The 13,305-nt window shown below is 32.5% G+C and overlaps 1 protein-coding gene across 6 annotated transcripts in view; it reads left to right on the top strand.

The window, feature by feature from the left end:
- The window catches only part of RAD51C (RAD51 paralog C), a 39,142-nt gene extending 26,501 nt beyond the window's left edge, over window positions 1–12,641 (top strand). For 2 of the 6 annotated variants that reach the window (XR_005212762.1, XM_037809839.1), the window contains 3 exons: window positions 6,216–6,276; window positions 7,161–7,284; window positions 12,570–12,641. Coding sequence is in view for 5 of the 6 variants with exons in the window: in XM_037809839.1 (XP_037665767.1) it covers window positions 6,216–6,276; window positions 7,161–7,265 (166 nt within the window). In the remaining variant the exon portion in view is untranslated. Of the gene's footprint in view, window positions 1–6,215; window positions 6,333–7,160; window positions 8,489–12,569 lie in introns of those variants that run through there. The other 4 variants (XM_037809843.1, XM_037809838.1, XM_037809842.1 and 1 more) reach the window with 2 other exon arrangements.
- Window positions 12,642–13,305: the final 664 nt, after the last annotated feature.

Genomic DNA, 13,305 nt, shown 5'->3' with positions numbered 1-13,305 from the left:
GTCTGCTATTCTACACTTTTAGAAAAGTTAGATTCACATTAGCCTTTCCACTTTGAGATTAATTGGCAGAAGCTAGAGGACTTGGTTTGGAAATGCTCCAATAAAGGGAGATATTGCGACCATATGTGGGCATGGATGCAATGAAGGGTTACTCAGGTATATGTTAGGCTGGTTGGGTATATTGTCTGTTTCTTTATAAGCATTTCTTTGTTCTTATACAAACTAAAAAAGTCATGCCTAACAAACTTAGGTTTGATGCTAAGCTCATAAGAATTTATTACACTTTTGCATGTATCTTTTGCAGCTAATTCATGTAGTTTGTTTCTCCTTCAAAGATGCTATTTTCAAAGAGCTCAGGTGATTCCTTTTTGTTTTTCCTTCCATAATACATAGTTCTTTACAATTGACTTCCTCCCCTCAATTCTGTAATTAAGTCTTTGTATAGGAGTCCCAAAAGGAATTCTTTTCTTAGCAACAAACTCTGTTGTAAAGACTTGGTAACGGTTAGCCAGCTGAGAGTCTTTTGAACATATTGCTTATACTTTTCCCAGATTGAGGTTGTTCTGTAAAGTGCAGCCCACCATTTAAATGTTCTTAGGAATTCCCCTTGAGCTAGTGTACAGTGGTAGTCTTCTTCACTAATAGAATACATCTAAGAAATAAGAAAAATATTGTAAGAAAGAGCAAGATATTTCTTTTCTTACACAGTCATCAGAAGGAGAAATCTGGCGTTTTTGTCAAATTCTAGAAGTTAGCATTGCTTAGATGTTACTGATGGTGGTCAGAAAATCATGCTTACTTTTTAAGAGTTAACCATTTTATGACCTCAGTTTCTTACATATCCTTCCGAAGAAATTAAGAGTATAGTGTAGAACACTGAAGTAGAATAGATAGATTGGAGGGTAAGAGGAATCTAGTGTTCTATTAATTTTTTTCAAATTTCCTATACTATCATTTTAGTGAGTGCTTATGTGACATATTTTACTAGGCATTTTATATACATTTAATCCCTTTAATAACTCTGAAGAATCTATAACTATTATCATTAAAAGTGAGAAAACTGAGGCCCAGAAGGTTAACTGGCTAAATAAGTCATAAATAGTAGCTACTGTTTATTGAATATTTTAACTGTCTTTTAGAGTGCTGAGTAAGCAATGTATATATATTATTTCATTTTATTTTCTAAATGACTATGAAATAGGCACTAGCATCCATATTTTATAGCTGACCCCATAATAGAGTCCATTCCTTTTCTCTTGTAATTAGTGTTTCTGGAAGGTACAGTATACATCGATTGCCAGCGAATTTGCAGTATAGCTCTTATTCTCCTTTTTAGGTAAAATCTTTTTTCTCCAAACATTTTTTCCCCTAGACCGTGAATGTATGGTAAGTGACATTCACATCTTATTAATAAAATCAGAATAAGTTGATTTCATTTAATAGAATTAAAATAGTTTTGTTTTTTATTTTTTGAAATGAGATATTAAAGTTGCATGAATTCTTTGTATGCTTTTTAAAATTTAGTTTATCTCAAAAGGATGGAAATAGAAATTCACACTGGGGAAACATAGTTATAAAAATGAACAGGTTTAGTTTGAACAGTAAAACTAAAAGCCTTGCACAGCCAAATTTATATTGAGATTTGAATGTAGATGTCCCGTCTCATTCCCTGGCCCCCATCCTTCCCCAGTAACACGTTTACCCTTCAACATTACAAGTTTTTAAAAGAAGTATTTTTGTCTGTATCCTGTATATTGTATGGGTTTTCCTCGAGTTTGCATATTCATAATAATATGAAGTTTTTAAAAGAAATATTTTTGTCTGTATCCTGTATATTGTATGGGTTTTCCTCCAGTTTGCATATTCATGATAATATGGGGCCATGATCGTTCAAAATTGCACTGCTGTCTGCCAAGAGGATCGGATGGTAGACTGAAGTGATTTATCTACACCCCCACACAGTGTTTCATATGTGTGCTCTTCTTTAGAGCACAAATTGTGCTTCTGCCTTGTTTCTTCCTGACCCAAACTATGTAGTTCAGCCATATGTTAAGCTTCATCTCATCTGGGACCATAACCCAAGTGAGTCTTTGTACTTAGTTTGTTACATAGAAAGATCTATATGAAACTTTTTTTTTAACCTGGGAATTTGAGGAAGATTTTCTTTTTTTAATTTTAAAATTACTTTATTTATCAAATAAAAAACCATTTCCAAACAAAATAAAGCAAAGTAATGGGAAAAACAAATATCCTGAAATAACCTCATTCCTTCCAATATACTCCTACCAAACCAAAAGAAAATTAATGAACCATAGTCACACCTGAGTATCACCCTCAATATCTTGTCTGTTCTTATTAGATATTGTTCCTCCTTCCCTAGCTGCTGTCTATCTCTAGGTGTCCTGTATTCTACAATATAAGACACTTATTTTAAATTTTTCACAGAGTTCACATTAGTGGTAGCATAGTATTTCTCCTTTTGTGTCTGGCTTATTTCATTTCACTCAGCACTATGTCTTCATGATTCAAGTGAGGAAGATTTTAACCTGAATATTTAATGCCCTTTTGACTTTAGGATTATTAATAAACGTAAAATTGTTTCCTGAAAGCTTATTTAGTTTTTAGTAATTTCCTCAAAAAAGTCAGATGCATGGCTTTCTTTTTGGACATACCAATCGTTAAGGAGATTTGGATAATTTTTCAGGTGGTTAGCTGATTTTTGTTTTGCTGAACCAAAGAGAGTGCTTTTTTTAATGGCAGGTTAAAATATACCTTGCCTTTATTTTTCTGTTAGATTTTGCTTTAAAAATAGACTGCTAACCCCAAAGCACTATAAAAATTTTTAATCCCACTCCCAACCACAGCTATTCTTATTTTACATATTACTTAGCACTTAATTTGTTTATGGGTATTTTTATATAGCTGCAGTTATAAATTATTACATTTTGTATTCTGTTGTTTTCTTCCTGAAAGTATAAATCTAGAAAAGAGAGCTAATGAACCGTCATCTGATTGCTTCTTTTTGAGTGTTCTTGAGTAGAGGGGCTATTTCAAAATTAAGAGAGTAACATTATAAACCAAAGAGTTCTTTTTGAATTATCTTTGAAAACAAATCAACATATTTCGTGTAAATTAATGACTGTTATAACCCTGAAAATTTTTTCTCTAAGTTGGAATCTGCATTTTGTATAGTTATAACAGTATTGAAGGCACCTTAAATATTTTCAGATATATTTGCTGCTGTTACAGTATTTGAACATGGTTATAAGAGCTTAACATTTTATTTCTCAACTACTTTCAGTTTTATATTATTTACTTTGTAGAGTACATATAAAATCCCTCCTAAGTAAACCTTGGCCTGTCATGACAGTGATTTTTCTGGACATAATCATTATAAGACAAATAGGTGTTCTTCATTTATATTCCAATAAATTGCTTAATATTCTATAATATACCAGGAATACATGATTATTGCAGAATTTTGGAAAATATAGATAAGAAAAAAAGAAAAAAAAATTTATCTTGTGATAGTAATTATTAACTTTGTTTTATTAGAGCAGTTGAAGGTGTACAGAAAAATCATGAAGGTAGTACAGAGTTACCATGTATCGCACCCTCTCACATACAGTTTTGTCTGTTAACGGTTTGCATGAGAATGGTACTTGAGTTAAAATTGATGACACAGTATTATTATTTTCCTGTTAGCTTTAGCCCACTGTTAACATTAGGGTTCACTCTTTGTGTTATATAGTTCTATGTTTTTTTTTGTTTTGTTTTGTTTTAGTGTGGTAGCTTATATACAACCTAAATTATCCCTTTTTATCCCTTTTCAAATATACAATTCAGTGGTATTAAATTATGTTTACAAAGTTATGCCTCCATCACCATCATCCATTGCCATAACTTTTCCATCACCCCAAACAGAAGCTCTCTACCAATTGATTCATTTACTCCCTATTCTTCACCCCCACCAGACCACTGATAACTGTATTCTGGTTTCTGACTTTATGAAATTGCATATTCTTCTTATTTCATATAAGTGAGATCATAACAATATTTGTCCTTTTGTGTCTGGCTTATTTCACTCAATATGATGTCTTTAAGATTTGTCCATTTTGTAGCATGGATTAGAACTTCATTCCTTTTATAACTGAATAATATTCCATTGTGTGTATAAATCACATTTTGTTTATCTACTCATTTTTTGGACACTTGGGTTGTCTCCACCTTTTGGAAATTGATGCTAATGTCTCTGTGGACATTTTCACGTCCCCGCTTTCAGTTCTTTTGAGTGTTATACTTAGTAGTGTGATTGCTGGATCATATGGTAATTCTGTACTTTCTGAGGAACTGCCAAACTATTTTCCACAGTGGCTGTACCATTTTACATTCCCACCAACAGTGAATGAGTGTTCCTATTTCTTCACATCCTTGCCACCATTTGTTATTTCCATTTTTTAAATAATAGGCATTTTAGTGCATATGAAATAGTATCTCTTTGTACTGTTGATTTACATTTTCCTAATGGTGAATGATGTTGAACATCTTTTTGTATGCTTATTGGCCATTTGTGTATCTTTGGAGAAATGTCTATTCAAGTCTTAAGCCCATTTTTAATTGAATTTTTAATCTTTTTGTTGAGTTTTAGGATTTCATTATGTATTGTTGATATTAAACCCTTAATAGATATGTGATTTCCAAATATTTTTTTACCATTCTATAGGTTGTCTTTTTACTTTCATGATAAAGTTCTTTGAGGCATGAAAGTTTTTAATTTTGATGAGTCCCTTTTATCTGTTTTTTCTTTTGTTGCTAAGCACTGTCTAACACAAGGTCCTGAAGATGCTTCCAAATGTTTTCTTCTAGAGTTTTCTTTAGTTTTTATAAAACTTCATATATTTAGGCCTATGATCCATTTTGACTTAATATTTATATATTATGTGAGGTAAGTATCCAGCCTACATTCTTTTGCATATGGCTGTCCAGTTCTCCCAGCACAATTTGTTGAAGAGACTTTTCTTTCCCCATTGAGTGGACTTGACACTCTTGTCAAAAATGTTAGGAATGGGTGTGACAGTTTATTTCTGAAATTTCACTTGTATTCCGTTGGTCTATATGTCTGTCCTTGGTCCAATACTGTGCTGTTTTGATACTGTGACTTTGTAATAAGTTTTAAAATCAGGAAGTGTGAATCCGCCAACTTTATTCTTCTTTTCAAGATTGTTTTGGCTATTCAGGTTCCCTTACCCTTCCATATGATTTGATGATTGTCTTTTCCATGCCTGCAAAGAAAACTGTTGGAATTTTGATTGGGATTGCATTTAATCTATAAATCACTTTGGGTAGAATTGACATCTGAACGATATTTAGTCTTCCAATCCATGAGGCAGAATATCCTTTCATTTATTTAGGTTTTCTTTAATTTCTTTCAGTAATGTTTTGAGGTTTTCCATGTACAATTCCTTTACATCCTTGGTTAAATTTACTTCTATATAGTTGATTCTTTTAGTTACTATTGTAAATGTAATTTTTTTCTTGATTTCCTCTTCTGTTTGTTCATTACTTATATAGAAACACTACTGATTTTTGCATATTGATTTTGTACCTTGTAACTTTGCCAAATTTGTTTATTAGCACTAGTAGTTTTGTTGTGGATTTTTCAGAATTTTTTATGTATGGGATCATGTCATCTACAAATAGGAAAAGTTTTACTTCTTGCTTTCCAATTGAGATACTTTTTATTTCTTTGTCTTGCCTAGAACTTCTAGTACATAATTATTAATTTTTTTATTTGTAGCCTTCTAATGATTTTTCTATACACATACTTATTTACTAATATGGGATCATGCAGTATAATTTTTACTTAATATTTTAATAGTATTTTCCTGTCTCATTAAGTGTTTTCTTCCAATGTATTTTTTAGCATGGATAGTGTCTCATGTATAAAATAATTTATTTGAATCAGTCATTGGACTTTAGGTTGTTTTAAAATTTTCTCTTACAGAAACAATTCTTTTTAGTGTGTGTAATTATTATATGCATACATACAGATATTGTTTAGGGGGAGTTTTTTTTATATTTCTTTGCCTTTTGTGTTCTTAGAGAACAAAATAATAGAGTTATAGCAAAAACTAAAAATTTGAATTATTAAATCATTTGTCTGAGTTAATTAAGGTCATGTGTTGTATATATTTATTCTTTTTCTTTCTAAGCAGGTTGGCAACATTGTATAAATCACCAAGCCAAAAGGAATCCACAGTACTGTTTCAAATCACAGTCAGTATTATTTGAATACAGTGGGATTTTGGTGTTGGTGGGCAGTAATATCTGAAGTAAGCATTTACAAATTGCTTGTTAACATCTGTAGGCAGTAGGCATATTTGAGGACAGCTTTTGATGCTTAGAACATTATCCCCAAAATAGTACTTTATATACGGAATACTCTAATCACAATTGGGATGAAGTTTATTCTTCAGAACAGAGGAAATACTTATTTGTAGGGTAGTGTGTTCCATGCCATATGTAATGTCAGAACATTAAAGGTTTTTAAAATAAAAGTTGCTGAAGGTTTTCAGAAAAGAAAGATACCAACATTAATCATTTTGATGTGTAGCTATTATGGTTCAATAATAGCCACCAAAACATAGCCCACTTTAAAATGTTAATTTTCCTGTGAATTTATATTATAGACTATAAATTGTGGCTGAAATATGCATATTTATGAATAGTGTTGAGCCAAGTATATTCCTTGCTTCTCATTTTTATAAGAACAGTGATCCTTAATATTGAATTACCCATTTGGTCTTTGCACTGCCAGGTGCATTTGCAGCATCCTTGTTGGAAAACTTTAGTATATTTAATTGTGAAAATAAATGAGTAAAGTGCTTAAGTATCTAGTACATATTACTTCTTTTCATGTCTTCCAACAAAGTCATCATGAAGTTTGTTAGGATTGTCCTTTGAATAAAATATTCTAGTACAGCCCCTGGCGTGGACACTATCCATGAGGTTTGTCCTCTTCTTCATTCACGGTAGTTGATAACTTCTATCCCCTAAACAAAGGAGTTCTCCTATCAGTTACTTAATTTAAGAATTTGGGTAGACCAATCTCTGTTTTAAGTGTTCTGAAGCATACTTGTATATTTTTTTTTATCTTACAGTCTCAGGGATTTAGAGATGCTGTTGTTGCTACTGCATGTTCATTGCCAGTAGAAGCTTCCTTGAGTTCCCGGAAACGGTCACGAAAATCAGAAGAAGAACAGTAATCCAGAGACTAATTTCAGAGTATGCAAATGTATTGATGCCTTGGGAGTCAATGTGTATAACTAGTAGACTTGTTACTTTAAAATATGAACACATACTATGGCATGAATGAATCAGAAATATACTGAGGTGAATGGGAAAAATAATTAAGGAATATGATTCTCTGAAAAAGTTCTTTAAAGCCCTGTTCTACAATTATATTTTGTTCTGTTTTCATTTTCCATAACATTCAGTAGAGATGATATACGTATTGTGTTTCACAAATATGGAAAGCTGATCTCATGTGCCAATCTGAATTTATCATTCATAGTGTCCCCTCCCTCTCTTTGACAATTGCCTAGAAAATCTTTTATTCTCTGTTTTAAATGTAACTTTGATAACTCTTAAAAGTGGCAGCTTTTATTGTTTTAAAGAAGAGGTAGCACCATGAGTCAGTGTATCATTATATCCTGGGGAAGATAAAAATCTGAACTGACCGAACTGACTTTAGTAACTTCTATCCTAAAATCCAAGCTATTTGTTTAATTTTCTGTGTTGTTTTATAATGTTAAAGGAAGGACTTTGAAGGTATTATCTCATCTAGAAATTGTCTGGAACATATATCTTCCAGAATAGGTTGATAAACTCACAATTATTTATTTCTACCTTTTTGAAACCTAGTTTGATCCATTCCAGAATTCTAGGTGTCATAATATTTTCCCTTGAATAATCTTGACTGTATTTGAAAAGATTAAAAGTTTTCATTCTTGAATATTTTCACGATCATCTGAAGATATGATTTAGAGAACACCTGGTTGTTCTTGGTACTCTGAATTCGTTAACAAAATTTACTTTGATCCCCAGTGGAAGAAAATTATTTAAATAATTGAATATTATATACAATGACAACCACATTTTCCAATTTTAGTGACAGGTGGTATTTCCTGTACATCAAATTTATGACATTTGTTCCACATAACTGTTCTGCAATTAATTACATAGAATAACCATAATTAACCAGGGCTTTGAGAGTAAAAGGGTGCACTGCTAATAATTAATGCCAAGACAATGGGCATAACCCAGAATTGCCCAAGGCAGATCACAAGTATGGTCATGCTAATTATTTAAGATTAATTTCAAATGACTACTTTAATGTAGGACAACTGATTGTAACCATCTTACTTTTGAAGACTTTAAAGCATGTATTATTACATTGATGCTGTCATTAAAAAAGTTGCTTATTTTATATTCCATCTACTCCAATCATAAAATCAAGAGTTGTGAGGGGGTTGTAAGTAATAAATATCGGTGTTACCAGGTATCAGATAATGTAGAATCTCTTTTTAAAGCATCATAGTACTGTATTTTAGAAGAACTATAGGGCTCTGAATATAGGCAAAGTCAAGTGTGTTTCTTCTTATTTGCAACTTTTTTAAAAATAAAATTTTGTATCATAGCCTTTTCAAATTGTTGCTATTTCTCAAAAGGTATTATACATTTATTATAGAAAAGTTAAAAATATATTTATAAATGTGCACTTAGTTTTTTTTTTATTTTATTTTTTATATCATGGTAAAACCGATTTTTCTTGTGCTGTTTGATGAATTTTAACATATGTAGAGATCATGTAACCACCACCACTTTAATCAGGTACAGAACAGTTTCATCACCTTAAAATATTCCCTCATGCTGTACTTTTATAGTCACAGAAAACAAAATTCTCATTCACATTATTTTAGTACTTTTGTCCTCATGAAAGAGTATAAAACAAAACAACAAAAACAATCCCTCCAAAACATCTGGAAATCACTGACCCAGAGATTCAAAAATTACAGTGATATGGTAAAGTTTCTGTGTGCTCTTTTCTTTTTTCAGTTCTAGTGAGGCAGAGAATTTACATAAAACACATGCCTTGATCTAATGACATCATTCCCTGATTAGGGATTTAGTTATCCCTATTTCACACCAGAGAGATGCTCTCTGTACTCTTTGTCTTTGTGTCCTCTATGCCAAGCCTAGGACCTGAACCAACGAAGGGCTCAATATGCCTCTGCTCCCTCTGAGCCCAAGATGTAGCCTGACACTTCATCAGAACAGTCAGAGAAAAATCGAACAAGATTTCTAAAACGGGGCTATCAGCAGAAAAGAGACTGCAACACATTTCAGAGGATGGAAAATAAGTATGCTCTCAAGTGAAACAAAGGAAAAAAAAAAAAGCTATGGGATACGTGAGGATGCAGGAGAAAGGGAGATGTAGTAGAAACACAATGGAGTGAGAAATGGGCTAAAAACTGGAAGGTAAAGGCAAGTTCATCCAAAGATCAGTATACATTTAGGCTAAACCCCTTCTCCCCCAAACATACAGTTATCTCTCCTGAGTATAAATTATTAGTAGTAGGATTTCGGGGCCAAAGAGCATATCACATTTGTTTAAATCTTTGAAGCTACTTTACAAATAAAAACCTTAAAGACTCCGTAATCCAATTCATTTTTGTTGAATTATACTGTTAAAACTGTTTCTTATCTCATAGTTTCGTAGTTCTCTGTTGAAACAGGCTTTGGCTTTCAGAGCAGTTTTACAGAAATTCATTCTTATTAAAAAATCATAATAAATCCATGAATAGACTGTTCCTTTGCTTTGGCCCCACTTGGCAAAATCAGGACAACATATTTGTTATTCATAGGCAGCTTTTGCTTTTTCTAAACAGTAGGTGAAAATGATACAAAACTGGAAGAAGAAGCATATCGATTATTATAGAAAACTTAAAAATATATATGTGCACATATATTTTTTGAAAACAAAATGATATCGTTTTGTAAGCTGCTTTTAAAAAAGTAATATATCCCCTTTTTTTCCACATCATTAAATTTTTCCATGACAGTTTCTAATGATTGTGCATAATTAAAATTTTTCTTTTTGGAGGTATAATTGTTACTATATTTTTAGTATTATAAACAATGTTTCTAATTGTATGTTACAGTTCAACGAAATTGAAATTAAAATTTATATTAGCTAAATTTTAAAGATACTGAAGTTATGATTTGCATTAATTTTACTGAGCTATAATCAAGATGTCAGCAGGTCTGCATTCCTTCTGGAGGCTCTGGGGAGAATCCTCTTCTCGAGCTTTCCTGGCTTCTAGAGGCTGCCTGCATTCTTCAGCATTTAGCCCCATTCCCTATTTGCAAAGCTGGTAACACCTTCCAGTCTTTCTTTCTGCTTCCATTATCACATCACCTTTTTTTTCCTTCACTTTTTTTAAATTAAATTCAGTTTTATTGAGATATATTCACATACCAGACAGTCATCCATGGTGTACCATCAACTGTTCACAGTACCACCACACAGCCGTGCATCCATCACCCCAATCCATTCCTGAACATTTTCCTTACACCAGAAAGAATCAGAATAAGAATAAAAAACAAAAGTAAAAAAGAACACCCAAATCATCCCCCCATCGCACCCTATTTTTCATTTAGTTTCTGTCCCCATTTTTCTACTCATCCATCCGTATACTGGATAAACAGAGTGCTATCCACAAGGTTTTCACAGTCACACTGTCACCCCTTGTAAGCTACATTGTTATGCAATTCAAGAGTCAAGGCTACTGGGTTGAAGTATGATAATTTCAGGTATTTACTTCTAGCTGTTCCAATACATTAAATCCTAAAAAATATTATCTATGTCGTGTGTAAGAATGTCCACCAGAGTGACCTCTCAACTCCATTTGAAATCTCTCAGCCAGTGAAACTTTATTTTGTTTCATTTCACATCCCCCTTTTGGTCAAGATGTTCTTAATCCCACGATGCCGGGTCCAGATTCATCCCTGGGAATCATATCCTCCTTTGCCCAGGAGATTTACACCCCTGGTAGATACGTCTCACGTAGTGGGGAGGGCAGTGAGTTCACCTGCTGAGTTGTCTGCCTACCTCTTAAAAAGACACTTGTGATTACATTTATGACCCACCTGGATAATCCAGGATAAACTCTCCATTTTAAGGTCCATTAATTTAATCACTTCTGCAAAGTCCCTTTGGCCATGTAAAATAATGTATTCACAGATTTCAAGGGTTAAGATATATATATTTTGGTGCGGGGCATTCTGTCGATCACACAACTCAAGAAATTTGATCATTGGGTGCTTCATCCGTGCATTAAAGTTTGAAAAGTGCTGTCATAGAAATGCATTACCATTTTTTACCTGCATTCATAGATGGTCTTTTTCATTTAGAAAACCGAAGAAAGGGCAGGTAATTTCTCAGCTTTTTGAAAGTTTTGTTTTTCAAGAAGTATTCTCTTTTATTCAAATATAAATATAAATTTATTTACTTATTCACATTCTTTTTTGTTACTTGGTTTTAACTCATAACGTGACTACATCTGTCATCCCACAGTTTGTAGGCTTGTCATTTAATGCTAGTCTCATTTCCTGCGTACCGGTAGTATCAGTCTTTCATCTTGTGGTTAGTGCTGTGAATCAAGATGCATGCTGGTTTTTTATACTATTCATGCCATTGCTATGATCACCCTTTTAGGTAATTTGTTTATACACATAAGTATTATTTGCACACAGAAAACATTTATTTCCACAGTGTTGTTTATGTCACTTCCATATTTTATACTGGTACAATAGAGGCCGTTAAGACAGGCTACTGTAAAAATTACTCATTCTGGGAAGAATAAACAAAAATAAGCAGCAGCAATTCAAAATTTGTTCTACTTTGAGAAAACTTTTCCACCCTGATGCACTTGGAGAGTCAATGTGGTTCCAAATAAGTTATTAAAGGTATAAAATGTAATAAGGTACAGAATTAAAAGCTCAGACTACCTAATTCAGGGTTTTAATTTTATCATCAGGATAGAGTCTTAATGTTTCCAATGCAACTGTTGGAGACCTTCGTCGCTAGGGGAAACCTTAGAGATCATCCCACCAATAACTTTGATGTATAAATCTCTATATTTTTCAAACATGCAGTTTTTTTTGTTTTTACTTATTTTTTTTGGTTTTACAAACATTCTATCCTTTGCTGAACTTGTATTTTTTTCCCAGAGTTTTGTGGCTTTTAGCATCAATTTTGGAGATATTTAACTTAAAACATATTTATATGGTACTTTATGTTTTTTAAAACACCTTTATATTATTTAATTTGATCCTTTTTGCAATTCTGTAAGGTAGATGTGATGAGCCTGTCTTCCTTCCTACCTTTCTTCTTTCTTTTCTTTCTTCCATTCATCTACCTAATGCCTCGTACATATGCACTTAACAACTGCTTGTTGAATGAATACACATTTCAAGTAATATTTACAATATATTCTGTTTTTCAGATGGTAAGATAAGAATATTATTTGGCCATGCATGGGATGGTATTTCTGAGCACTTTTTACCATAAAACAGGTATATAATATATATTTGAATGTTTTGATGGTTTATAAATTTATATGAGTAACACTTTGTTTCTTGAAACTTTTATGGACTTTTTTTGTTTATCTATTTGGAGCTGTTGATTTGCTTTTTGAAGATTTTGGGCAGTTCCCATTAGCTTAAATTTTTTTTTTTTTTAAATCTTCATTTTATTGAGATATATTCACATACCACGCAGTCATACCAAACAAATCGTACATTCGATTGTTCACAGTACCATTACATAGTTGTACATTCATCACCTAAGTCAATCCCTGACACCTTCATTAACATACACAAAAATAACAAGAATAATAATTAAAGTGAAAAAGGGCAATTAAAGTAAAAAAGAACACTGGGTGCCTTTGTCTGTTTGTTTGTTTCCTTCCCCTATTTTTCTACTCATCCATCCATAAACTAGACAAAGGGGAGTGTGTTCCTTATGGCTTTCCCAATTCCATTGTCACCCCTCATAAGCTACATTTTTATACAATTGTCTTCGAGATTCATGGGTTCTGGGTTGTAGTTTGATAGTTTCAGGTATCTACCACCAGCTACCCCAATTCTTTAGAACCTAAAAAGGGTTGTCTAAAGTGTGCATAAGAGTGCCCACCAGAGTGACCTCTCGGCTCCTTTTGGAATCTCTCTGCCACTGAAGCT

The sequence above is a fragment of the Choloepus didactylus genome, chromosome 18 (assembly GCF_015220235.1).
Source record: "Choloepus didactylus isolate mChoDid1 chromosome 18, mChoDid1.pri, whole genome shotgun sequence".
Classification (NCBI taxonomy): domain Eukaryota; kingdom Metazoa; phylum Chordata; class Mammalia; order Pilosa; family Megalonychidae; genus Choloepus; species Choloepus didactylus.
The sequence above is the reverse complement of the archived record's forward strand: the minus strand, read 5'-3'. Positions and strand labels throughout refer to the sequence as shown.